General features: G+C 44.5%; 1 protein-coding gene across 1 annotated transcript; it reads right to left on the minus strand.

Moving 5' to 3' along the window:
- Positions 1–5,348: 5,348 nt before the first annotated feature.
- On the minus strand, positions 5,349–27,639 carry Acadm (acyl-Coenzyme A dehydrogenase, medium chain). Its single transcript, NM_007382.5, has 12 exons — positions 27,392–27,639; positions 24,879–24,966; positions 22,066–22,163; positions 21,893–21,962; positions 21,550–21,650; positions 20,699–20,779; positions 19,291–19,421; positions 16,023–16,131; positions 13,213–13,353; positions 12,527–12,622; positions 8,661–8,909; positions 5,349–5,998 (listed from the first exon to the last, which is right to left on the minus strand). The coding sequence occupies exons 1-12, from the start codon at positions 27,419–27,421 to the stop codon at positions 5,927–5,929; spliced, it is 1,266 nt and encodes a 421-aa protein (NP_031408.1). The 5' UTR covers positions 27,422–27,639; the 3' UTR covers positions 5,349–5,926.

Genomic DNA, 27,639 nt, shown 5'->3' on the forward strand with positions numbered 1-27,639 from the left:
CATTATCATCAAGGTGGGAGCATCCAGGCAGGCGTGGTGCTGTAGAGGGAGCTGCATCTTGATCTGAGATTGTAGAGATTTCTGCATCTTGATCTGACTGTAGTTAGGATAGAGACTGATGATTCTTCCACACTGGGCAGAGTTTGAGCACCAGGATCCTTCAAAGCCCACCAACACAGTGACACACTTCCTCCAACAAGGTCACATCTAATAGTAGTAGTACCTCTCCTGGGCCAAGCATATTCAAGCCACAACAGGAATAAAAAGACATTTTAAAAATATACAGTTCTGTCCAAGTGCTTGGAAGGTGTGGTGTATTCTTCCCCCAGTTCTGAGTATGCTAAACAAACCCTGATGGTTTTACAACCAGTCTTGAGTCAGCACGGGGCCTTGCCAAGTTTGCAACTTCCTACTTCTAGCTTTGAGAAGTTGACCTCCTGCTGAGCTTGCTTTGCAACTTAATCCAGCTGAAACAAAGGAAGGGTCTGTGGGGTTTGCCTATATAAACTCAGAGCTGAAATTTAAACTTTGAGCCTTGATCAGAAATCTTTGTCTTGGCTTCATCCTTCTCTTGCCCTTTTTCATTTCCAGCCCCCCTCCCCCCCTCTTTCAGGTTCTCTGTAGCTGCTGGACAGCTACAGTGTATATGGATAGGAAGATCAGGGTTTAAGGTTACCCTGGACTACATAGAAAGTTGGAGGTAATCTGCAACATGAGATGCTGCCTCAAAAAAAAAACAAAAAAACAAAAAACAAAAAGTAATAAAAACAACTTTGGAAATTAGCTGGTTTACTTAGAGTAATTTACTTTTAAATTTTACTTATTTTTTTCTTTATGCATATTAGTGTTTGCCTGAATGTATGTCCACGCACGAAATGCATGTATTCACTGCCCACAGAGACCAGAGTCATAGACATCTGTGAGAGTCGCCATGTTGGTGCTGGGGGTTGAACCCAGGTCCTCTGGAAGAGAGGCCAGTGCTCTTGGTGCTAACTCAGTTCTCCTCCAGTATAATTGTTGGTGTTTTCATTCTGTGTTTATGTGTATCACGTTGTTTTGTTTTGTTTTTTCGAGACAGGGTTTCTCTGTGTAGCCCTGGCTGTCCTGGAGCTCACTTTGTAGACCAGGCTGGCCTCGAACTCAGAAGGCATGTGCCACCACGCCCAGCATGTATCATGTTCTTGAACAGGATTCTTCATCAGTCTGGGAGCATATGCTTAGCTACCCTGGATGGACTCACTGTCAAGAGCATTGAAGTAGATCAGTACAGGAGGCCTACTTAGGCCAAAGGTTTTTTTTTTTTTTAAGATTCATTTATTTATTGTATATGAGTACACTGTAGCTGTACAGATGATTGTGAGCCATCATGTAGTTGCTGGGAATTGAACTCAGGACCTCTGCTCACTCCAGCTCTGCTTGCTCCAGCCCAAAGACTTTTTATTTATTATTATATGCAAGTACACTGTAGCTGTCTTTAGACACACCAGAACAGGGTGTCAGTTCGTCAGCTCTCATTACAGATGGTTGTGAGCCACCCTGTGGTTCCTAGAATTCAGACTCAGGACCTTCGGAAGAGCAGTCAGTGCTCTTAACCACTGAGCCATCTCACTGGCCCAGGACAAATGTCTTTTCATGGTTCTCCAGGAAAGCTTCAGATGACAAGCGCCCTTGCCCTCACTACTGTTCAGGCTCAGACATGGCGCATACTTTAACCCTCATCTGGAGCAGGACTGTGTTTATGGTCCATTGGATGATTGGCTACAGAAATCAGTTCTCTCCTAAGTGTGAGATGCCTAGTAGATTTGGTTAGTTGTCTGTGTATCTGCAAGTCCTAAGAAGTCAACACTGTTAGTGCTCCAGGAAGCACAGCCCCACAAGGTCTGAAATCTTAAGAGGCTGACTTTTGACCTTGAACAGGTTGCAGATCTAAAACTCACATGCCTTGAGCTCTGTGGTTGTTTGAATATGCTTGGCCCATGGGAAGTGACTATTAGGACCTGTGTTCTTGGGCTGGAGAGCATGGAAGAGAGAACCTACTCTTGGCTCCTGCAAAAGCCAGTCTCCTGGTTGCCTTCGGATCCAGATGTAGTACTCTTGGCTCCTTTTCCAGCATCATGTCCACAGCAGGATGCCATATTTCCTGCCATGATGATAATGGACTGAACCTCTGAAACTATAAGCCAGCCCCAACTAAAGGCTTTCTTTTATAATATTGCCTTGGCCATGGGTCTCTTCACAGCAACGGAAACTCTAATTAAGACAAGCTCTCGGGGGCTGGTGAGATGGCTCAGCAGGTAAGAGCACCCGACTGCTCTTCCGAAGGTCCAGAGTTCAAATCCCAGCAACCACATGGTGGCTCACAACCATCCCTAACGAGATCTGACTCCCTCTTCTGGTGTGTCACTTACATATGATAAATAAATAAATCTTTAAAAAAAAAAAAAAAAAAGACAAGCTCTCGGGCTGGAGAGATGGCTCAGTGGTTAAGAGCACTGATTGCTCTTCCAAAGGTCCTGAGTTCAATTCCCAGCAACCACATGGTGGCTCACAACCATCTGTAATGGGATCCAATGCCCTCTTATGGTGTGTCTGAAGATAGCTACAGTGTATACATGAAATAAATAAATAAAATCTTAAAAAAAAAGACAAGCTCTCATTGCACATTGATGAAGTGTTTCCTCACTTTAGAACAGATTAATAGAATGTATTAATTTGTAGAGTGGAATAACTACATCTATTAAAGAAAGTCCTCAAATTTGCAGAGCTGTCAATGTTAACCTTTTTTTTCAATTTTTTTTTAGATATTTTCTTCATTTACAATTCAAATGCTATCTCAAAAGTCACTTATACCCTCCCCCCCACCCACTCCCACTTCCTGGCCCTGGTATTCCCCTATATTGCAGCATATAATCTTTGCAAGACCAAGGGTTTCTCCTCCCAATGATGGCCAAGTAGGCCATCTTCTGCTACATATGCAGCTAGAGACACGGGCTCCGGGGGATACTGGTTAGTTCATATTGCTGTTCCTCCTATTCAGTGTTAACTTCTAAGCCAAGTGTGCTGGTGCCTGCATATTATCCTAGCTCACAAGAAGGGCACAAAGTTTGAGGGTTGCCTGGGCTACACGGTGAGACTCTATGTCTCAGAAAAAACAACTACTCTTCTGAGGAAGCTACAACTTAAAAGGGGAAAATGTTCTTACAGAAGTTGCTAGCTCAGATCTATCTTTAAACAACCAAAAACACAGGCCAACTGTGGTGGTGCACACCTTTAATTGTAGCACTTAGGAATCAGGCTGGTGAATGTCTGTGAGTTTGAGGCTAGTCTGGTCTACTTAGTGAGTTCCAGGTCATGCAGGGTCACATAGGGAAATTTTGTCTCAAAAAGTAAAAAAGAACAAACAGAAACAAGACAAAACAAAACAACAAAACCAAACAATGTGGCAATGGCTTTCTGGTGTTGTTTCACCAGATCATTTTATAAACTGCGTGCTCTGAGTTTGTCCTTAACTCAGACATTTACATCTAATCCCATCATGCTTGTTGGAGGTAGAACCTCTGGGTCCTACCTAATTGTCCTGGAGCCCTGATAGGGTGGTGAGTGCCCTCACTGAAGAGGCCAACACCTGCCTGGTCCTTTCTGTCTGAGGAGGATACTAGGAGACAGCAGCCCAAAGGCTGATCTTGGAATTACAGCTCAAAGCACCGAGGGAAGTACATTTCTGTTTCTGATACAGCATGCATTCCTAGGTATTTTAATGTGACAGCTCAAGCTAAGATATGTAATGCTACCAGATAAGGGGATGCATGCTAGGTATCAGAACCAAGGCTTTCACCATGCAGAGCACAGACACTACCACTAAGTGATACCCTGGCCCCAACAGCACTTAAGATTTATTTCTGGGCTGGTGAGATGGCTCAGTGGGTAAGAGCACCTGACTGCTCTTCCGAAGGTCCGGAGTTCAAATCCCAGCAACCACATGGTGGCTCACAACCATCCGTAACGATATCTGACTCCCTCTTCTGGAGTGTCTGAAGACAGCTACAATGTACTTACATATAATAAATAAATAAATCTTTAAAAAAAAAAGATTTATTTCTATTTTATGTGCACGAATGTTTTGCCTTGCATGTGTGTATGTGTACCGTACACACGCCTGGTGCTAATGGGGGTCAGAAGAGGGTTGGTCTCTAAGGCTGGAGTTACAGGCAGCTGTGGGCAGCAGTGGGCCCTGCTTTCTCAAGAATGGCAGGTTCCCTAACTGCTGAGTTATCTCTGCAGCCCCATGTTTTTCTCCAGGTCTTGCTGCGTCACACAGGTTTACCTCAGGTTCGTAATCCTTCTGCTTCAGCAGTGTTGGGATCCTAGGCATGTGCCATAGTGTCCACCTCTTCTTACTTTATTATCTCTTTAATAAGGGCGTGTTCCTGCGGTGTATCCTTTATGAGATATAACGGACATAAAAGTAACATGTTTTCCAGAGCTCCCAGCTCTTTCAATTATTATTAAAGCTGAGAGTGGGATCATGGCAGCATCAATTTGTAGCTTTGTTAGACAGTGTGGGTAGTATGAGGACCCAGATCATGTGCAGTAGGCTGGTTGTTTCTCTGTTGCTGTGATAAATAGCTTTGACAAAAACCACCCAGGAAATGTTTACTTTGGCGTGTGGTTCAGGGCCACGTCTGTCATAAGGTGATACCAAAGTACAGAGGATCAGAAAATATCCTTAGCTTCATCTATCTCTGTAATGCTTTATACCAATGTCACATTGTGGCTGTTATTTCATGCTCAGACCTTCTGTAGTCTTCAATGGTAAGATCTGATAAAACTGCACACAGACACAGCCTACAACAGCACACACACTGCACACAGACACAGCGTACAACAGCACACACACTACACACAGACACAGCCTACAACAGCACACACACTACACACAGACACAGCCTACAACAGCACACACACTACACACAGACACAGCCTACAACAGCACACACACTACACACAGACACAGCCTACAACAGCACACACACTACACACAGACACATCCTACAACAGCACACACACTACACACAGACACAGCCTACAACAGCACACACACTACACACAGACACAGCCTACAAGAGCACACACACTGCACACACACAGCCTACAACAGCACACACACTACACACAGACACAGCGTACAACAGCACACACACTGCACACAGACACAGCGTACAACAGCACACACACAGCCTACAACAGCACACTGCTTGTTTTACTTCAGTTCCTTTTAAAAGTCCTATGTGTAAAACACAAATGGGTACAGCAGCCCAAGGGTTTGTACAAACCTGGAGAGTCAGAGAAAAATAAGTTAAGGTTAGCTTTATTGAATTATTTTAAACAAGACAAATAAAATTCTCGTTCAGTACTAAGATTCCCAGAAAAGTTTTAGTTTTATAATGGGAGAATATGAATATAAACTTTTTACTCTTTTGTGCAAAACAAAGCAAATATAATCAAAATTATAAAATTAACAGTTCAGCACAGAAATGCTGCTATGTCACAGTCTGACGTGTCCAATCTACCACAAATTTTCAGTGTTTATGTTAGAATCATGAGTTCTTCCTTGACAAGCCGCCTTTCCTGTCACTTGAATGAACATTAAAAGTCCAGGGTGTTTTTCCATTTTAAGTGATCAAAGAGCAAACTAACACAATTCGGGGCTAAGGACCAATCATTGTCCAAAAGCCAAACCTATCTAGAAAGGGTCACCATAGAGCTGAAGACAGGTTCCTCCGCCATGGGAATCCGCTGCACAGATCCAAACTCGTCTTTGATCTCATTTCCTTGGGAAGACAGTAAAGCCCTTTTCCCCTGAAGCAGCAACAGTGCTTGGAGCTTAGTTACACGAGGGTGATGCATCGTTCAATAGTAATTCCTGTTAATTTTTATACTTTTCAATGTGCTCACGAGCTATGATCAGCCTCTGAATTTGTGCAGTACCTTCATAAATCTGAAAGATAAACACAATGGAGTTTAAACATCTGGATTCATTTGATGTCTCAGCTCTACTGTAGCACCAAATTGAAATGTTATTTCATATATATGAATATATGATATATAATTACGTACTATATAATATTAATACTACACATACTATATATAATTTATAACTAATAACAATCAATCAATAAAAATTAATACATAGCATTACACACTAGTAATATTATATATCATATTAATATAACATATTAATATATTCTAAAATATATTTATTTATACTGTATATATAGTGCTAATATATTATGCATAATATATTGTATATATGCATATCATGTACCATATAAATTATATAAGATATAATAATGTGTTATATATTATATTAATATAGTCATATATGTTATATATTAAATATAAAGAATAGTGTATGATTTAATGTAAATTTATTTAATTATATACACAATACATATGTATACATATAAATTATTTCTTTGTTTGTTTGTTTCTTCAAGACAGGTTTTCTCTTTGTGAAGCCCTGGCTCTCCTGGAATTTGTTCTGTAGACCAGGCCAGTCTCAAACTCAGAGATCTGCCTGTCTCTGATTCCTGAGTGCAGGGATTAAAGGTGTGCACCATCCCTAGCCAGCAAAATGTTATTTTATTAGAACAGTTTAAAGTATAAAAAATTATTTTGCAAAATTAGAAGGCAGGCTTAAAACCTCAAAGAAAATAACATTTACATTTCAAGATGTTTGGGAGGTCTAATGTTTAGTATCACCAGAGGATTTATTATCTAGTTTTCCTCAGCTATTCCTGGCTGTGTCCTTGACTCATTCTGTTCTTACTATTATACAGATTGGAGGCTTTGGGCTTTAGTCCCTGGTAATCCACCATCTTTCCCATTCCACACTTCTAACCTTGGTGTCTCCTGCATTCATTCACTGTTGGGTGGTAAGGGAAAGTCAAGTGGTTGGCAGGAACAGATACAGGCTTTAGGAGGGGCAAAAGAGCCCCAGGAAGACTGGTGACTTGGCTAGTGTACTAGCTGGTTTTGTGGGTCTACTTGACACAGGCTGGAGTTATCACAGAGACAGGAGCTTCAGGTGAGGAAATGCCTCCATGAGATCCGGCATTTTCTCAATTAATGATCAACGGGGGAGAAGGCCCAGTCCACTGTGGGTGGTGCAATCCCCGGGCTGGGAGTCCTTGGTTCTATAAGAGAGCAGGTTGAGCAAGCCAGGAGAAGCAATCCAGTAAGTAACATCCCTCCATGGCCTCTGCATCAGCTCCTGCTTCCTGACCTGCTTGAGTTCCAGTCCTGACTTCCTTTGGTGATGAACAGCAATGTGGAAGTGTAAGCTGAATAAACCCCTTCCTCCCCAACTTGATTCCTGGTCATGATGTTTGTGCAGGACTAGAAACCCTGACTAAGACAGCTAGTATACGAACTGCAGTGTTCAGTTTTCCTGTGCTTGAATAGACTTGCCTGTAGAGGCAGAGAATTGTGGAGACAAAATTCTGAATGACTTATTTTTATTTTACGTATGTGAGTGTTTTGCCTACATGTATGGATGTGTACCACACGAATGTCTGGTGTTTGTGGGCCTCAGATATCCTGGAACTGTTGTTACAGGTGGTTATGAGCTCCCATGTGGGTGCTGAAAAATCAAACCCAGGCCCTCTGTAAGAGCTGCCAGTGCTCCTAACTGCTGAGCTGTCTCTCCAGCCCCTAATCTTTAGTGCTGATAATGTTATAGTTACGGGGCTTTTCTTCTGTAGGGCTAAGGACACAAGGCTTTCTGTTGTATGAACGTTTGCTAGGGGTGTGCAGAAGAAGATGGGGCACTAAGAAGCACAGACTATAACTCACAATGGAGAACATGCATATTCCTATCTTCTTTACGAAGTTACCCTAATTTTTTCTAATTGCCAACTTAATTTCAGAGTCAAGTATTAGTTCTCAAAGACACATGGCTTTTGACTGTAAATAAAGTTTCACTTAATTAAGAGAAGTCGGGCTGGAAAGATGGCTCAGTGGTTAAGGGCACTGGCTGCTCTTCCAGAGGTCCTGAGTTCAATTCCCAGCAACCACACAGTGGCTCAGAACTATCTAACTAATGTGATCTGATGCTCTCTTCTGACATGCAAGTATACATGCAGATACAGTACTAAAGTACTCATAGATATAAAAATAAATAGATCTTTAAAAAAAAGAGAGAGATGTCATATAACATCCAAGACAAGACAAGCATATAGAATTTTCAGAGGCAAAAAAATGTAGCCTGTAATTTGTTAAAAAAATTTTGAAGGCTCAAAGGCAGCATTAGACAGGTGATCCATGCCTGTGCCATCTACTGGTGTAACCCTTTCCCTCTTAGCAGCTACACTTAATAGCATTCCTTTTATGTGTTGATTATAAAGCCCGACCCACACCAATCTATAACTATCATTTAGTCTATCTAGCTGTTTTTACATTCATACAGAACTAACAAGTCAACGGTTAGGAGTCAGTTCTCTTCTTCTACCCTGTGGATTCTAGGGATCCAACTCAGGTTGTCAGGGCGGTAGGTAACAAGTGCCATTTTGCTGGTCCAAATGTCATTAGCAGTTGTTTGATACCTACTGCTGTCATTTGTGAGTATCCTGTGCCCTCAGAAACAAACCGTTAGGGCTCACCTGATAGATCTTGGCGTCCCTCATCAGCTTCTCCACAGGGTACTCTGTGTTGAATCCATAGCCTCCGAAAATCTGCACGGCGTCAGTGGCTAGCTGATTGGCAATGTCTCCAGCAAAGGCCTTTGCAATCGAGGCATAGTAAGTGTTCCGGCGACCGGAGTCAACCTCCCAGGCTGCTCTCTGGTAACTGAGCCTAGCGAGTTCAACCTTCATCGCCATTTCTGCGAGCAGAAATGAAACTCCTTGGTGCTAGAATTAAGGAGGAAATGGTTAAAGGGCATCTCAAAAAAAAATTGTAATTTTTTTTCCTTAAAACTCTTTTATTTTGCACTAGTTGTAGGCTTGCAGAAAAGTTATACCCGGCTTCCCCTAACTGTAAGATGAGGGCGGTAGGCCCGAACATTCAGAGCTCTAAAGACCCTAGCCAGATTGGCCAAGTTCCCCATCAATTATTCTGTCATCTGTTTCAATATCACAAATTGATTCAAATTATTTTTTTCTCTTTTGGATTTTTTTTTTTTTTTTTTTTTGCTTTGTTTTTCAAGACAGGATTTCTCTGTGTAGCCCTGGCTGCCCTGGAACTCACTCTGTAGACCAGGTTGGCCTGGAACTCAGAAATCCACCTGCCTTTGCCTCCCAAGTGCTGGGATTAAAGGTGTGCGCCACCAACGCCCGGTTGTTTGCTTGTTTTAAAGGACTTTGTTATATAGCTTACGCTGCCTAAAACTCTTCCTGTTTCAGCCTGCTGAGTGTTATGACTTCAGACTTGGGATTAATTTCAAAGATTTATTTATTTTATGTGTTGTTTTACTTCTATGTATTTAAGTACACCATGTGCATGCAGTGCCCTCACAGGCCAGAGAGGGCGTCAGAGCTGCTGCAACTGGAGTTACAGACGGTTGTGAGCGGCTAGGTGGGTGGTGGTAAGAGCCCAGGGCCTCTACAAGAGCATCGTGTGCTCTTAACCACTGAGTCACCTCTCTAGATCAATTATTATTATTATTTTCTTTATATATATATATATATATATATATATATAATTAAGTATTTTCCTCAATTACATTTCCAATGCTATCCCAAAAGTCCCCCATACCCTTATTATTATTTTTCCATACAAGGTCTCTTTATGTAGCCCTGGTTGTCCTGGAACTCGCTATGTAGACCAGGCTGGTCTAAACATGGGGTCACCTGCACTGGCATCCTGAGTGCTGGGATTAAAGGCATGGTCCACTATGTCTGGCTAGAATCTAACTTTTGAATAGACAGAATATCCACCAAGTAAATGTTCCAAAAGTAAAGGGATACTTGGTAAACATTTCCCCTCCTTTCAGTCATCCCTGCCTACTGCCCACCCACCCAGCCCCCTCCCAGCAGGTAAGCAATGGTATCAGTCTGTTTTCTTTGCAGAGGCAGTGTACACACTGGAATGCAAATGCCGCCCGGGCTGATAGTTTTTCATTCTGCTTTTCTGGTCAGTAAATCGTACCCAGCTGTATCAATGCATGAAGAATTCTCCGAGCTTTTGTAGTTGCTCAGACTCCATCCCTCTTCCGTGGGTCGTTAATATTTTGCTTATTTCTGCGTAGTGCTGAAGCGAAGGGTAGATGTGACACAGGTGCTATCTTAGTGCTATCTTTTTTTCCTAAGATTTATTTACTTTATGTGTATGGGTGTTCGGGCTGCACGCACAGACATGAGCACCACATGCGTGCCGGGTGTGACGTTCCCTGGGATTGGAGTAACTACTGACAGCTGTGAGCTGCCATGTCCCCTCGAGGAGCAGCCAGTGCTCTTAACTGGCTGAGCTGTCTTTCCAGCCCCAGGGATAGCGTTTTTAAAAAAATATGGGTCCAAAGTAGGTGCTTTTATTGATTGCTGCATGTGATTCATAAGAAGAGTTGCTCTCTGTGACATGTTCAACACGTAGTACCCTCTCTCCTTTGACTTTGGTAACTCCACCTTATAGGTTTCATTTGGGGACTTAAATCTTGGCTCTGTATCCTCTGTTAAGTGTTTGTTCTATGATGAATAACTGATCTCCAAAGTAAATGTTCCCGAGAGTAGAAACTGCAGAGCCTCTTTTCCGTACAAAGGAAAGAATCTGTAAACGAGTGACTCAACTCTATCTCAGGTGGAACAGCTTGCGGTGAGAGTAAGGAGCCCGCCATCGCCACACCATGTACGAGGTAATGCTGGGAGGTTACGTGTGAGCTGGAGGCTCAGTTAGAGGGATTTGAAAGAGATGAAAGGGGGCTGGAGAGATGGCTCAGTGGTTAAGGGCACTGACTGCTCTTCCTGAGGTCCTGAGTTCAATTCCCAGCAACCACATGGTGGCTCACAACCATCTGTAACGGGATCGGATGCCCTCTTCTGGTGTTTCTGAAGATAGCAACAGTGTGCTCACATACATAAAATAAATGGCTTAAAAAAAGGGGAAGGGGGGCTGGTGAGATGGCTCAGGGGTTAAGAGCGCCAACTGCTCTTCCAAAGGTCCTGAGTTCAAATCCCAGCAACCACAGGGTGGCTCACAGTCATCTGTAACGAAATCAGATGCCTCTTCTGGAGTGTCTAAGACAGCTACGGTGTACTTACATATAATAAATAAATAAATATTTTAAAAGAAAAAAGGGGGGAGGGGGTGGGGGTGGTGAGATGGCTCAGCGGTTAAGAACACTGACTATTCTTCTGAAGGTCCTGAGTTCAAACCCCAGCAACCACATGGTGGCTTACAACCACCCGTAATGACATCTGACGCCCTCTACTGGTGTGTCTGAAGACAGCTACAGTGTACTTACATATAAATAATAAATAGATCTTTAAAAAAAAAAAGAAGAAAGAAAGAAAGAAAGAGATGAAAGAGCATATGTGGGGAGAATCAAGCCAGAGAGGATGGCCGGACACTGACAGACTGACAGAAGACCCCTGCACATGGAGGCATGGAGCTCCGTGCAGAGGAAAGCCCAGAGCCATGGCATCAGATGGATCCAGACAGGGAGTCATCTTCCACCACTCCACTTTACTGAAGCGGGAGCTGAGGCAGAAAGAAGTAAAGAAGTGATGTTTCTGACGACCCACAGGGATAGTCATGAAGCCAGGCTGAACGGTGCCCGTGTCCTGATGGGGCACACATCATCCCAGCACTCAAGAGGCAGGGACGGGTGGACCTCAGTGAGTGTCAGGCCAGCCTGGCCTACCAAAAACATATTTACTGAGGACACACACTAAGACCTATAGCAGAGTATCAGTTATACAGACGGCACGTAATACTTATATTCTTTTTCTTAACAATTTACAGAGTGATCAACTGTGAGCGACATAGCCAAAAGGAACTCTGCTCTCACAGGCAACAGTGATGAAAGCTTAGAATCTTCTTCCCCACAAAATAGAGAAGACTATTTTGTTCTTTAGCAGTAACTTCTAAATATTTAGACGCATTGCGTGTCTTCAAATGTCAACAAAGCAAGCATAGTGCTAAGGTCACCTCAAGAGCTGGGTAGAGAGGGCTGTCAGGAAAAGGCTTGTCACACAAGCGTGAGGACCGGAGTTCAGATCCCCAGAACCCATGTGAAGAAGTTGGATGGTGAGGCTTGTGCCAGGAATCCCAGCACCATGGAGGCAGGCACAGGCAGATGCCTTGAGCTCACCTAACCTAAGTGCAAGCCCAAGGCCAGTGGGAGAGGATACATCAACAAAACCAAACCAAACTGCTAAGAGCAGCAGGACACCAGGGTGGTCCTCTGGTCTCCACACAGATGTGCTATATGCGCATTCTCACACACACACACACACACACACACACACACACACACACACACACACACACACAGAGGGAGAGCGAGAGGGAAGGAGGGAAGGAGGGAGATTACCTCCACTAGCAGCTTTCCAAATGTCTTCCTATCCAGGGCATACTTCGTGGCTTCGTCTAGAGCTCTCTGGGCTAGCCCGACAGCGCCAGCTGCGACCTAGAACATGATGAGCATCACGTGAAGCAAAAATTCACATTGTCATCAAGCCACACAGCTTATGGCCTGATTCCAGCGAAGGAGTACACAGACAGGAAGTGACGTCACTGGGGCGGGGAGGAGCGTGCTTGGGTTTATTTTTAAATTACAGGTAACGGCAAGGCTGGGAATACAGAGGGCATGTTTGGCTTTCAGTAGAGCCTGAGTTTATCCCCATTGCCAATCAGCCAATCAATCAATCAGCTAACTGTGAGACTGAGGCTCACAGCCTAGTGAGGTCATTGCTGTTTAACCAGGGAGCCTTCCACGGACCCAGGCTAAGTGAGTAGCAGAATACACAGTGATCCACAACCAACAGGAATGATCAACACAAGGATGAATTTTCTGGAATTCTAGCAAAGAATATTCTAGAGCCTGCTAAATTCGTTTCTATACTGAGCAGTGAAAGATGAACTACACACAGGACAAGCAACAATCTCCTCTCCACCATTACTAAAATAAGGTAGACATTTAAAAAGACACACACATACAATGTTAAAATAAACCTAGTCGCTGAAAACCACAAAGGTCCCACAGAGTGATCGGCTTACTGTAGGTCTGGTTCTATCAAAAGCACCCATTGCGATCTTGAAACCTGCTCCTTCACCGATTAACACATTTTCCTTAGGCACTCTGACGTCTTCGAAAGCAATTCCTCTGGTGTCAGAGCATCGCTGGCCCATGTTTAGTTCCTAGAGAGAAGGTCGCATAAGAAACACTTAGGAGTTACAGCACTGCTGGTGTCAATCCTTCCTTTGTGCCTTTTGAATTTCCTAAGGCAGGGCCTGTTGTGCCTGCCCCGTGAGTTGAGCTTCCATAGAATCCAAACACTCCTGTCTCTGCCCGTCCTCTGCAGCTACGAGGGCAGGGCCGAGCTGTATAAGAGATCCCGTGGCTGCAAAGCCTCACAGGTTTCTTTTTTTTTTTTTTTTTTTTTATTTATTTATTTATTATATGTAAGTACATTGTAGCTGTCTTCAGACACTCCAGAAGAAGGGGTCAGATCTTGTTACGGATGGTTGTGAGCCACCATGTGGTTGCTGGGATTTGAACTCTGGACCTTTGGAAGAGCAGTCGGGTGCTCTAACCCACTGAGCCATCTCACCAGCCCCGCCTCACAGGTTTCTAATCTGGATCTTTCTAGAAATATGTGCCAGCCCAATCTAAAACGGTATTTCACAAACTGAAAACAGCACTAACTTAAAGTTCTACATAACTAGACTTTGTTAACTCAAATAAACTAAAACCACAGAAACTAAAAAGCTTCTTAGATCTATGTCAAAGCACAAAATTTCTAGGACACAAAACATTTTTTTTTTTTTAAAGTATAGAATAGGGGCTGGCAAGATGGCTCAGTGGGCAAGAGCACTGACTGCTCTTCCAAAGGTCCTGAGTTCAAATCCCAGCAACCACATGGTGGCTTACAACCACCCATAATGAGATCTGACACCCTCTTCTGGCGTGTCTGAAGACAGCTACAGTGTACTTACATATAATAATAAATAAATCTTTAAAAAAAAAGTATAGAATAGAGTTTATTTAGGGCATGGGGAGGGGAGTTGAGAGGGCAGTAGAGACAGAAAGGCAGAGAGAGGGCAGAGGAGTAGAGAGGAAGAGGCCGGCCATGAGCACGTGGCGAGAGAGCGGGGAGGGTGAGAGGACAGAGAGGGATCGAGAAGCAAAGAGTAGCACAAACAGGTCTGATAACGTGAATCTCTCAGACTTGCAAATGGCCATTTGTTTAAAAGAGTATATTTTTAGGAGGCTAAGTAGCTGATAATCTATGCTAGAAATAATCTATACAAGAAAGTGAATCCCCAGGGGTAGATATTTATCATTACCTACTGTACAGTGTGCATTCAGTTATAAATATTGATTCAGTTTTCCTAAGTGAGAATGAGATTAGAAACATTGAGACATCAGTTGTCACACCAGTTTGCTACTGCCCTAAGGTTCCTTCCAGTTAGCAGAGACAGTCAGGCTTGGCCCGAGTCTGCCAGAAACCGACGCTATGGGGGAGAGCGTGATCCGCTACATACACATGCCAAGGCCGATCTCTGGGGACAAGTGTGATGACCCACAGTGCTCATGTCCTGTGTAAACATGGGCTTAGCCGTCTATTTGTAAATCGCACTCAGCCTTCAGTATCTTCTCCTTAAAACATAGAGTAATACAGCAATCAGAAATGTCGCAGGCAAAAATCCTCCAAGTCTGTTAGTAAAGGACACGAGATCACTCATCTCAGGTTAGCCTCTACCTTTGTGGCTATCAGTAAATCACAGATTTGGTTGGGCCTTGGTTTCTGTAGTCAGCACAGGCTAGAGTAAACAGCAAGTAGAGTCCAGACTTTAACTTCCACAACCTAAAAGACAAGTCCCGTCCTTGTCCCTTTTTTGAGACAGAGTTTCAGTATGCTGTTGACACTGGGCTAGAATTTGTGATCCTCCTGCCTCGGCCTCTGCAGTACTGGGATTGAAGGGACGCCGCACTACCATGCCCAGCAAAAGTTATATACATTTCACATAGTCAAGCAACACATTTCTAAAGAGATCTGGACACAACAGAAGATCCTATAAACCGAAGGTTGCCTTAGAAACCTGTTTTATGTCTCAGTTAAAATGTGTTCTTCCAGTTTAGCCTAAGGGAGACCAACTCCAACATCTGACCAGCTAATTCAAACCTTCCCACATGGGGTAAGAAGATAATTTGCTCAAGTAATCTTCAGATCTGGTTTGGTTCCCACAATGCCTCCTATGCCATAGATGCAGACATCCTTCATCCCTCAGAGTTCTCGCTGAGAACTCCACTTCGCAAAAGCATTTCAGTCTGTGTCGTAATCCCAAGTCTGGCTTGTGAGCTCTCGACAGGACAACTCATGCCATTTCTGTCCTCTATTGTGTCACCTTTGAGACCTCCTGTGGGCCTTGGGATTGGGTGTTCCTATACAGCACTGCCCTATCTGACACTCTCTCAGCCCCCAGCTGACACTGATTGACATTGTCACATGCTTTCAAGTTACAGATGATCTGTGTTGCTGTGGGACTGTGAGTCATCCACCCACGTCACAGGGCCTTACCTGCCCTAAGCAAGGCCTGTGCAGGTCCTCTGGGAAGGAGGGCGGAGCCTGGCTATGCCCACATCTACAGCTGTCATGAAGGTGTTCTGCACAAAGGTCCCATCTTTCAAAATGACTTGAAAGATTTTTCAGTGACATGTAAACTATGTCCCCATATCATCAAGACACAACCAGACTTTTGTTCCAAGTTAGAAGTATTTTCATCAAAGGAAACAGGTAAGAACCTTGACATTGACAGTTGGGATTGTACGTATGGAGGTTAAGTGGAAGAAACACGCTGTTTACCTTTTTTCCAATATGTATTCCCGGGGTGTCGGCTTCCACAATGAATCCAGTAAAGGCTTTACTAGCGGGTACTTTAGGATCTGGGTTAGAACGTGCCAACAAGAAATACCTAACGCACACAAACACACAAGGGTGGCAATAAGGATGACGAACAAGACTCCTTAACTACTATCTCAACTACCGACCCCACCCCGGTATTACCATCCCCACTTAACAGAAGAGGACATGGAGAATCAGTTGGGTTTCAAAGCTTGCACAAATGCCAATTTTCCTGTGTGGACAGACTGATTCATCCATCTCTCTCTCCACTAAGGTGGTATTTGAGTTTGGGGGAGGGGGGAGTATGAGTTATTAGTAAAGGTTCCTTCTGCAAAGAGAGTATGAAAGTAAAGTATGTGTGTGTGTGGGAACTGGAATGCTCCTCTCTGGACCAGTCTATGTCTCATAGGACCAGCAATCTGCAAGATGAACACAGACAGGCTCTCCACTGCCGTGAGGGCTGCCCCCTCCCCATGCAGCACAGCCAGTACACACCTGAATTAGGAAGGATATTTACTGATTTTCCCACAGAAAGACATTTCCCCAAAAGGTCTAGAAGAAGTGAAGCGTGAGGGAGGAAAAAAAAAAAAGAAAACAAGTTCTTGTTTGAACCCCCATATCCAAAATAGTTTCCCATATATCCTGATACAGATTGGTTTTCTAAGAATCTTTACAAAAAGTGAAAAGCCACATGGCTTAGAGGTAGAGTCCAGGGTGAGCCATAGTGTCAGCTTTAGCAGAGAGAGAGAGAGAGAGCGACCGACTGACCGACGACTGACCGACCAAGTGTTTTATCCTTCCTTAAGCAATGAATTTATGTTAGGAAAAAAAAAAACCAAAAATAATTTATCAGTTTATCATTGACTATGCTTTTATTTGGTAATAGGAAAAAAATCAAAAAATTATTTTCTAATCTCATGAGTCACTGGACCTATCTTTTCTGGGAAGAATTATAGCCAGTTCTCAAAACGGTGATATTAACTTAAATTATTATATTTCTCTTAGCTTGTTCAGTTTTCATGGCTTCTCTATTTCCTCATTCCTGGCTGACGTGAGTCTACTAAATGACCCTGTTATTCCTGTTCCCAGCCTTTACGTCTGTGCATGGTGAGGGACCGATTTGTGAGCCTCGAAGTCCACCAAGGTGGGAGGCTTTTCCACACTGCACAGGTATGCTGACACAGCAGAACTCTTTGGGAGGCAATTGTGCTGGCTCACCACACCTGTGACCCTAGCATTTGGGAGGCTACGGCAGGAGGACCATCATGAGTTTGAGGCCAACCTATGCTCCAACAGTGATTTTAAGATCAGCCTGAGCTACTGAGTGAAACTGTACCCAAAAACAAACAAACAAACAGGAACATTACTTCCCTAATCTCCTATGGCAGTTTGAATGAGAATGGCCCCAAAGGCTTCTATATCTGACTGCTTAGCCACCAGGGTGTAGAACTGTTTGAGAACTATTAGAAGGTGTGTCCTTGGCCTTGCTGGAGAAAGTGTGTCACTGGGAATGGGCTTTGAGGTTTCAAAAGCCCACACCAGGTCCAGTCTGTCTGTCTGTCTGTCTGTCCACCTGCCTGAGGATCAAGACGTAAAGCACTCGGCTACTGCTCCATTCTTGGCTGCTTCCTATCCTGATGGTCATAGACTCACTCTCTAGAACTCTAAGCAAGCCTCCATTTAACTGCTTTCTTTCCTAAGAGCCACCTGGGTCGTGGCGTCTCCTCACAGCCATGCAGCAGTAACGACGACATCCCACAGACCACTCCTAAGAAGTCTTTGTCATGTACTTTTATATTAATGAGTTAAAAATGCTATTTTTCCACGACAACACATATGGGCCCTATTATTGGGAAGACTGTCCTTAGAATGAGCTGGGGTTTATTTACATTTTTCTAACTTTCATTCATTAATTCTAAGCTGCCTTCCTGAAATAACCATGCAAGCCTGTTCCATTTAATCTTAGTCAAAAGTCAAGAGGGTCTGTCTGTCTGTCTTTCTTTCATATATTATCTGTCTGTCCATCAATCCACCTGTTATCTATCAGTCTGTGTCTGTCTGACAATCTATCATTTATCTACCTTTGGGTGTCTCAGCGTAGCCTATACTGACATTTAAGCTTAGATATCCCTACCTGTTTCCCAAGCTCTGGGGATCGAGGCATGTGCCACCACACCCAGCTCTGCTCTTCTTTCCACGAAACATTATTTCAAAAATAAGTTCCAACTTTATTCAAAATTGATGCAGACAAAATGTACCTAGGCATGTTCCAAAGGCTTGTCCTGTAACAGATCAGTAGCAGCTCCTGGACTATCCTCGCCTTGACTGCGCTCATCTTGGCCAGCCCTGTACTTGTGGGCTCTCAGCCTGAAATCACCACTGAGGTGCATCTCCACCCCACAGTGATTTCCCACCAAACTTACAGTTGTTTGTTAAACTTTCTTTTTTTAACAAATGGTCAAATAGTTTTCTTAAAAGTCTGTATGTTTGATGTTTAATGGAACATTACATTATTGTTTAGATCTACACATTTGGAAGTTTTAGATTTTATTAACATCAAATACTCAAATACTACCCTCTTTTGGTATAGGCTGATGTTTTTGTCTCCTTTTTTGAGATGGCCTCACGTAGCCCAGGCTGGCTTGAACTTGCTATGTAGCTGAAAATGACCTTGAACTTCCTGATCCTTCACTTTTGCTCCAAGTACTGGAAGTAGAGGTGGATATCATCACCACGGAAGGTCTGCTTTTTAAAAATGTTTATATGGTGCTGGGGGTCTGTGCGTGCTCTGAAGCACTGTAGCCCCTGAGTTGCATGGCAGCCCCACAGTCCAGTAAGAACGCCTCTTCAGGGGATGGGCGTCACAGCACAGTGCTCCCTGGTATACAGAGCTCCAGGTTCATTCCCTAGAACCACAAGCCTGCTGAGAACCACCCTACTGAAGCGTTCTGCTTTCCTTCAAGCGAGGGTTAGCAGACTGTGCACTGGGACTGAGCCCGCCTGACAGAGTCAGTGAGATTAGCTATTTTTACTGCGCTTTACACTTTAGACTTCTTAAATTAATCTCGAAGAAATAGCTCAAGGGCTTAAAATAGTTCATGAGTCACCGAGTTATTTATAATCTCCTATGGACCTCCCAGTTTTAAAACTATAGGTTGTTTTAACTGAGAAGGCTTAATAATAAAAGAAGAAAGGGAGACGTGGAAGGTACAGTAATGAAGAGGCCTACCAGTTGGCCTTTCCCCCGTTGGTTATCCACATCTTCTGGCCGTTGATAACATACTCGTCACCCTTCTTCTCTGCTTTGGTCTTAATGGCCGCCACATCAGAGCCTGCGGAGGGCTCTGTCACACAGTAAGCCTTGGATATCCAGACACAAGAAAAAAATTAAATGTTAATTATTAAATTGTGAATATCTGGCAATAGTGTTATTTTGCTTGTTTGTTTTGAGGTTCCAGGATAGAACCCAGATTCTTAGGTATGCTAACTAGGGTTCTACCAGTGAGCTATGCTCCAGCCCGGCATTTTGTCTTTGAAGGCAGTAATGATAAATGAATATCTAGAATTACAATGTTCTTAGAAAACCAAATAAACTGCTGAAATGTAAAAAAATGTACTCTTTTAAAACATTTTAACTTAATTCAAAACTAGACACAGCATACCAATAAACTACAGAAAATATTAGGAATTGAATAAACAAATTCATTAAATTGAGCTTGCTATGTTGATGTATTTGAATGTTCATTGAATACCCATTATGTAGTAGCCAGATGGAAAACCAGAGCTGAAAGGAAGTCCACCTTGAGATTTTCACCGGGTACAGGGTAACCATATGAAGTGTGGGTGCTAAACACCAGGATTTGAGAAGCCAGTTTCTACGAGATGATGTGTAAGTCAGACCTCAAAAATGAAGGATATTCTGTAGCCATGTATTGTCTGCAGGAGTGTTCTCTGCATGTGATGAGGATGAAACGCAGGATAGGGTTGGGGGCACAGCCTAGCATGCACAAGGGCCTGATTCAGTCCCAGGCATCACCTAACGTAACTGGACATTCCATAAACTGAGTCATGCGTGGTAGCACACATCTGTGATCCCAGCAATAGAAAGGTGGGAGCACGAGGAATAAGAGCTCAAGGTTACCTTGGCTACCCCGTGAGTTCAAAGCTAGTCAGATACATGAGACCCTAAAGACAGAGAGTCACAGCACAGAGATGTGAAGACAGACCCCCCCCCCCCCAGGCTCCCAAGTGCTGGGATTAAATCGGTGCACCACCCTGCCTAGCCAGAGAAACATTTTAAATGACAAATGAAGCAGTTTGAGTCGAAGGATAGCCGGGGCTGCAAACACCCAGACAACCGCTCCCATCTGGAGCTGCAGAAGGACGGTTCAGCAGATATCACTTCCTGAAAGCCAGCAACAGGATAGCTCAACACCATCTTGGAATCCAGAAACAAGTGGACTCTCCCTTGTGGAAATGAGCAGGGATTGCTAAGACACCGGCTGGACAGTCCAGGTACGCCTGTGTCTGCCGGACTTCTGTCCTCAGGGCACGAGGTCCAATAAACACATGCAGACTGAATGGCAGAGCCAGCGCTCCTGGCCCGTTTACAGGGAAATATGGACGAACATACTCACACACATCATTGGCTGCTCCGTCATCCTCCCCAAATACTTCTTTTTTTGTTGATCATTTCCAGCAAGAATCACAGGCATTTGCTACCAAGGGAGATTAACATTAAGACGTCGAGATATTTAAATTAGTTACGTAGATTCAGAAAACCACAGTTCCACGAATAAGAACTACCTGCCTCCCATAAAGAAGTAAACTTATGAACTGGCATTTGCTCTGAACGAAACGAGCGAGAAGAACACAGACTAACATGAGCTTCTCCTTGAGTTATAGGTGGGTGGGGCTGCTTAGTGACACACAAGCGTGGTTGACAGTAAGGAGATCACAGATTAAATTTAGGATATGTGACACGGTCTGCACGACGAGCAGGCCTCCTAGATACTGCTCAGTTCATTTCAGCGTAGTAACTGAGCAGCAGGCCGAGGGGATGGCTTCCGAGCTGCCGCCAAAGAGTACAGTTTCCTCACAAGGACACCCAGAACGGCCAGTATGGGAGACAAGTGAACCACAGTGATCAAGCTATAGAATCACAGCTCCAGGCCGGCAAGCCAGTCTTCCTTATAGTTCTTACAGAGATTAACCCAGCTTCACGGTCGGTGTCTCATTAACAGCCCAGGTAAGCGATTAGCATTTCTCAAATGGTAATTTTACTTATTTTGTACATATGCACACATGTATGTCTATGTATGTGTGCACGAGTTACAGCTCTCTTCTGGAGGCCAGATGACACCTTGGGGGAGTCCGTAGTCTCCTTCCATCACACGGGCCCCAGAGGTGGAACTCAGACCATGGGGGCGCCTTTACCCACTGAGCCATTCCACCAGCCCCATGATAAGTGATTGTCTTAGTGACTTACCCCCAAAGAATTTGCTTCAATAGCAGTTTGCACCCCTGTACACCCATACGCCAACTCTTCGGTAATTAAACAAGCATCGAACGTTCCCAGGCCAAGGCCACCTACAGCGTCAGAGTGTACGTAGCACGTTATAATATGAAGAACAACTCAATAAACTCGAAACCATCTAGACAGGGAGATGCCTGTGCTCTGTGCTGAGTGAGGACCAGGCTCCTCCGAGCAGGCAAGTTCTATGTTGCCAATAGGGAAACAAAGGCAGAAAGCCTCTGAATGGCAACAACACTTTAGAGAAATGGGCGTTTTCATTTTTGTAATTTTCGGAGCAAACGTGTAGGAGGCTTACCGCAACTTTCCGGAATGTGCGCGTTGATCAAGCCGAGTTCCCAGGCTCTTTTGATGAGAGGGAACGGGTACTGAAAGGAGAACAGGTACAGCACACCTGAGCCTAGGCAGGCTGGCCACCCAATCTCCTGGCCATACACGACTTCCCCACTTCCCCGGCAACCCGATACCCACCTCCCCGCTTTTGTCATATTCCGGGGCGACGGGGATAATCTCCTCTCTGGCAAACTTGCGGGCAGTTGCTTGAAACTCTTTCTGCTGTTCCGTCAACTCTAAGGGAACATTATTTTGAGAACATCAAAAAGAGTTCATCAACACTGAGTTGAAGAGACAAGGCCCATGAAGCTGTTCTGCAGAGGTTTCTATCTATCAAGAGGTAAGCTTCTGACCTCAGGCAGCAGTCTAAAGACACAAGACGTACGCACTCGGGCAGCATACAGCAATAAAGCTTGTTTCAGGGACTTACGGAAGAACGTCAACACCATGATTTAAATTTCACTCTTCTTTTAAGCCCCCAATAAGGTTAAGGATATAAGTTCCCACAAATAAAATGGTAAAAGCAATGAGAAGTCTCCCCAAAATATTAACAGACACATTGAACCCTCTGTATTAGCAACAGGCAGTATTAAAACAATGGGTCTACACGAAATAAAACTAGTTATTGTAAAATGAATGAGACGACTCCGCTGCCTGGACCCCTGGGGTAAGTGTGGATGGATAACTGCATTTTTGGAGCTGTACTACCTGGTGTTTCAATGTGGCTGCACTGATATAATAAACGAGGCTGGAAAGTAGCTCACAGGTGGAGGGAGCACTTTCCTGTCTAGCCTCTGTGAGGGAGGCCCTCCATTCCACCCTCCACACACGGCAGGGCAGGGAGGGTTAAAGGTGGCACTGGGTATTTCAGGCAATCAGAGTAAGAGCCAACGCTTAGAAGAACAAGCCAGGTGAGGCAGCATACACCCTTATACCCAGCACTCAGACCACAAAGGCAGGAGGATCTTTGTAGGTTCAAGGCCAGCCTGTTCTACATGGTGAGTTCCAGGCCAGATAGGGATACACAGTAAGATCCTGTCTTTAAAAAAAGAAAAAAATATATATCTACAGTTCTCATTTGTATGGGGCCGAGAGGCAAAGTGTAAAAGACAGATCAAGTCTCATGGTTAAGACACGGAGACTAAGGAATGGCTGAAAGCTGTGTACTTCCGTCAGTCATCCACACAGCCTGATGACACACCAAGCAGTCTTCCTTTAAGGGGACTGGCACACTGGTTTCTATGGTTTCACTACTAAGTACAACAAACAAACAAACAAACAAAGAACCAGGAAGACAAAAGCAGGAGACCAGGCAGAGAGGAGGTGGCTCCTCGAGGCTCGTGGTGATGACAGCAGCAGTCAAGGAGCCTGGGGCTCGGAGCTGCTGGGGTTTTCCAGATCTCTTCACTTCAAAGACTGGAGATAATTCCTTCCGACTTTAGACAGATGAGTCCAAAGTCAGAAGGAAAGGCGTCTACCATATTATTATTTGTTGGCAACCTGCTTTCATCAACTCAGTAATCTTCATGATATCCTATTGCACTTGTTATACCTACTTTATCCATCAGAACCAGTTAGTCCTGGCTGGCCAGGAACTAGCTCTGTAGATCAGCCTGCCCTCGAACTCAAGAGATCCACCTGCCTCGGTCTCAAGTGCTGGGGTCAAAGGTGCGCTCCTCCACCAGTCCTCTCATTACCTGCACTTTAGTCTGAGCTCACAAACTCCCTCCCAAACTCCTCTATCTGCCTCACCCTCTGGCACTCCGAGGCTTGTCAGATTCTCGGAACTGCCCACAAGTATGTAGGAATTCATATGTAAAAAGCTGAGAATAAAGCTGGGCGTGGTGGCGCACACCTTTAATCCCAGCACGTGGATTTCTGAGTTCGAGGCCAGCCTGGTCTACAAAGTGAGTTCCAGGATAGCCAGGGCTATACAGAGAAACCCTGTCTTGAAACCCGCCTCCCCTGCGCCCCCCAAAAAAGCTGAGAATAGATAACAGTCAGAGTAAAGGCTGCTACTCTCACACGCCCACTAATTCAACTTGCTATGCTCATGATATATGAAAAGTCTAATTCCAGTTGTGTGTGTGTGTGTGTGTGTGTGTGTATGTATGTATTTTCACTCAAGTATACTCGAATAAAGTCAATAAACCTAGATGCGTTCAGCCACCAAGGACCCCGTGCTTGTTAACCAGCTCAGCCTTGGAACTTTTCAGAGACCAAGGGAACAGAGAAAATGGTTTCCTAGCTAGAGGCAAGGTAACAACTTCAAGTAAAAACCCTTTAGGGGTGAAGGACACCAAAAACCAGGATTTACTTCACATTTTTAACTCGGAATGTTTCATTTTGTAAAAAGGAAAAGAAGAATCTAGCTTCTTTTCCCTCCAAAACCACATGGCCACCTGGTCTCAGGTCTGAGGACACCGTATAACAGCATCAAACCGCAGCTCAGATAAATCAGGCCAATTTTTTAATTGTTACACCACTGAACCGATGAGTATTTGGAGAAATATTTGTTAAGCCAGCGGGTGTGGTTGCTCACACCTTTAATCTCAGTACTAGGGAGGGAGAGGCAGGCCTGCCTATCTCTCTACTTAGAGCTCCAGCCAGCCAAAGCTATATAGTGAGACTGTCTCCAAAGACAAAGGAAGTATGTTACAGTTAATCTGTAGGTTGAAAACAATTCATATATATTCATTTATTTGGGCTACCATTTGGGAAAGAAGAGAAAGGACACCATAGAGGCCGCCTGAGAACACTTGAGTGTTCGGGAGAGCATACAGAAGAAGGCAACGCAGTTTTCGGGAGAGCATACGGAAGAAGGCAACGCAGTCCAGCAGACGGAAGTTACCGGGAGCCAACTGTGGGCGGTGTCTGCTCCACTCATCAACAGACATCATGTTACAGACACAGCCCAGGCAGACCTTCAAGTCAAAGGGAGGGACACATACCAAAACTAAACCCTAATCCGGGCTCCTGCTTGTGAGCCGCTTTCGAGTGTTGTGTTCGACACTCAAAATGAGAAACACTTCTCAGGACCTGGAAAAAAAATAGATATAATAAGTAAACTTAATAACCTAAATATCAACCAAATGCAAAAACACTGGCTAGGCCATTGAGGTCCTTACTGTATAGACGGGTGACCGGAGCCTGAGCCCTGGAACCCACGTGGTGGGAGAGAGAACTCACTCCCACCACCGTCTTCTGGCTTCCACCTTGCTGCATGTACTGAGAGTTCCACACAGACACATCCGCACACAAATGAGTATTGTCATACAGACCCCAGGGCAAGCACAGCATCTGTATGGCTATGTTTTTATTCAAGAGCTACGTTCTTAAAGTCAGTACTAAATAAATTATAACTCAAACGTCAATTACAAGCTAGAGGGATGCCTAACCATAAAGGAAATGTTATTCAATTTTATAGTTTTTCATTTGTGTGTCTATATATGTGTGGTGAGGGTACAGGATTCTCTGGAGTTGGAGTTACATATAGTTCTGAGCCACCTAACATCAGTGTTGAGAAGCCAACTCAGGCCCTCCGCAAGAGCAGTAAATATTAAATGAGAAAAAAATGTAAATTGCTCAGTCATTCTCATTCTCTCTCTCTCTCCCTCCCTTCCACCCTCCCTCCTTCCGTGTGTGTGTGTGTGTGTGTGTGTGTGTGTTCAAGTGCAGTTTTTGGTGGTGCTGTTTGTTTTGTTTTTGAGACAGGTCTCAATACGTAGCTGTGGCTGATTTGGAAATTTACTTTGTACACAAGGCTGGCCTTGAACTCCCAGAGAGCTCCCTAACTCTACCTTCATAAATGCAGGGTTAAAGGCTTGACCCACCACACCAGGCCCTAATAATTTGGTTTGTGTTCCTGTTAGGACAAGTTCTTTTGAAGTAGTTTAGGATAGCCCCCAAGCCCACCGTGGAATCCAGGCTAGCCTTGGGATCTCAATTCTTCTGCCTCTACTTCCGAGATTAAATGAAGACCACCACTCTACAAAACTGGTCAGCTGCATTTTATACAACTTAAGTGGCGGGCCCATTACTGGGCTCCTTATATACTGACATTAGTCATTCAATTAGAGTAGCTTAATGCACGCACGAGCCTGCTCATTGCTTGTGCAGAGAGGATGTGCAGGTCTGTGTGTGTCTGTGTGTGTGAACACACCTGTCTGTGTATGTGAGTGTGCACGTGTCTGTGTGTAGACAGCTTAGAAACAATAAAAAAAAGAACAGGGTTAAAAACTTAGCATTACAACATAGAGTTTAAGTTTTGCAAACACCCGTCTGGGAACAGTTCCAAACACACAATTTGTATTTACACCTGAAAATCAGGCTCACTAATCCTAGGAGATAACTGGAGATTATTAAAATAAGACAGCCAGGCTTGAAGGCAGAGGTGAAGCTGTGAGCGCCGCACCACCCTGGACTACAAAATGAGACCCAATATAAAGAACGACGACACTCTGAAACTCTAAAGTCAGAAGAGAATTGCGTTTATTATTCCTGGCTCTCTGCCAAAACCAAGGAATTCCAATATGGGAACACTACTAACTTTAGTCTTCAAGCCCGCAACTACAGCATAACTAAGTAACGAATTACTTAGAAATTTGACTCTTGGTTTTATCCCGGTGTGAAAAATAGGATAAAGGAATGCATTTTCTGTTTTGTTATGGTGTTAGACTTTCCCTCTCTTGTCCTTGGAGGCACCAAGAAACCTGTAGTTCTGTTGTCAGAATAAAAAATAACTTTAAAACCCTTCAATTTCTGCTTTCAGAACCTGTTGAGTTGTATAGTAATGGTGTTGTAAATTCTAAAACTACAGCTTTCGGTGCCAGAGGCAACTTCAGTCCAGTTTTAGGTGGTATAAATGGAGGTTTGTACGAACACATCGCTAATATAACAAACTAGTGGTTAAAACAGCTTAGGAGACAAAACTCTGCAGGGTACAACATTTAGAAAGCAAGCTTCATGAAAATTCTTCGGTAGGCTTGTCTCCCTTTTGTTTTTTGGAAGGGTGCCTGTACATCACAAAACCACAGGCGTCCTAACCCTGTTGGTGCGAGCGGAGCGGCCCACTTCCCTTTCCTTCGTGTTGTGCCTGTGTTCTGTGCACACCCAGGATCAACCTGTTTGGATCCTAACACTTGTTCACGCCCGTGGCTACAGAACCACACACTGATGCCTTCCTGGGGTGGGACTACAGTCAAAGTTTTTTGGAAGTGATCGCCTCTGCCACAGCAGGGTTCTGACACCGGGTTCCCTTCAAGAAGCGTGGGTGACTGGAGAGAAGTGGCTGAGCCCATTGACCCAGAATGAAGCAGGTCCGCAGGGCCACGCCTGCAGGGGTCAGAGCCCGGAGATCAGTGAGGGAGGGCGGCAGGCAGCGCGGGGGGACGCCCGCAGGCTCCCGCTTTCCCCCAGGCCGCGTAGGGCCGACCCTCCCGATACCACCCGGTCACCCGCTCACCCTGCAGCCTCTGCGGAACGCCGCTGCCATGATGGCTCCTCGATCTGCTGCCTCCGACCACCTCCGTGCAGCAAGCAAAACGGACGGGGGTCCCGCCCCCAGGAGGCGTGGCTTGGAGGGAGGAGAGGGGCGGGCCTTAGACTCTAGGGGTGCGGAGGCGTGCGGGTCAAAGTCTGCAGACCTCGGGGGCGTGGCCTAGGGAGTCCCTTTACACACAGATGAGGTCTGAGCTCTCAGACTGACTTCGG

The sequence above is a fragment of the Mus musculus genome, chromosome 3 (genome assembly GCF_000001635.26).
Source record: "Mus musculus strain C57BL/6J chromosome 3, GRCm38.p6 C57BL/6J".
NCBI classification, from domain to species: Eukaryota; Metazoa; Chordata; class Mammalia; order Rodentia; family Muridae; genus Mus; species Mus musculus.

Excerpts from the sequence above, each read along its gene's own strand:
- Acadm (NM_007382.5), bottom strand. The coding sequence starts at position 27,421 with ATGGCAGCGGCGTTCCGCAGAGGCTGCAGG. Across the intron at positions 24,967-27,391 it reads CGTTCCGCAGAGGCTGCAGG|GTCCTGAGAAGTGTTTCTCA; the intron begins GTGAGCGGGTGA and ends TTTTTTTTCCAG. Across the intron at positions 5,999-8,660 it reads GGGACGCCAAGATCTATCAG|ATTTATGAAGGTACTGCACA; the intron begins GTGAGCCCTAAC and ends TTTATCTTTCAG.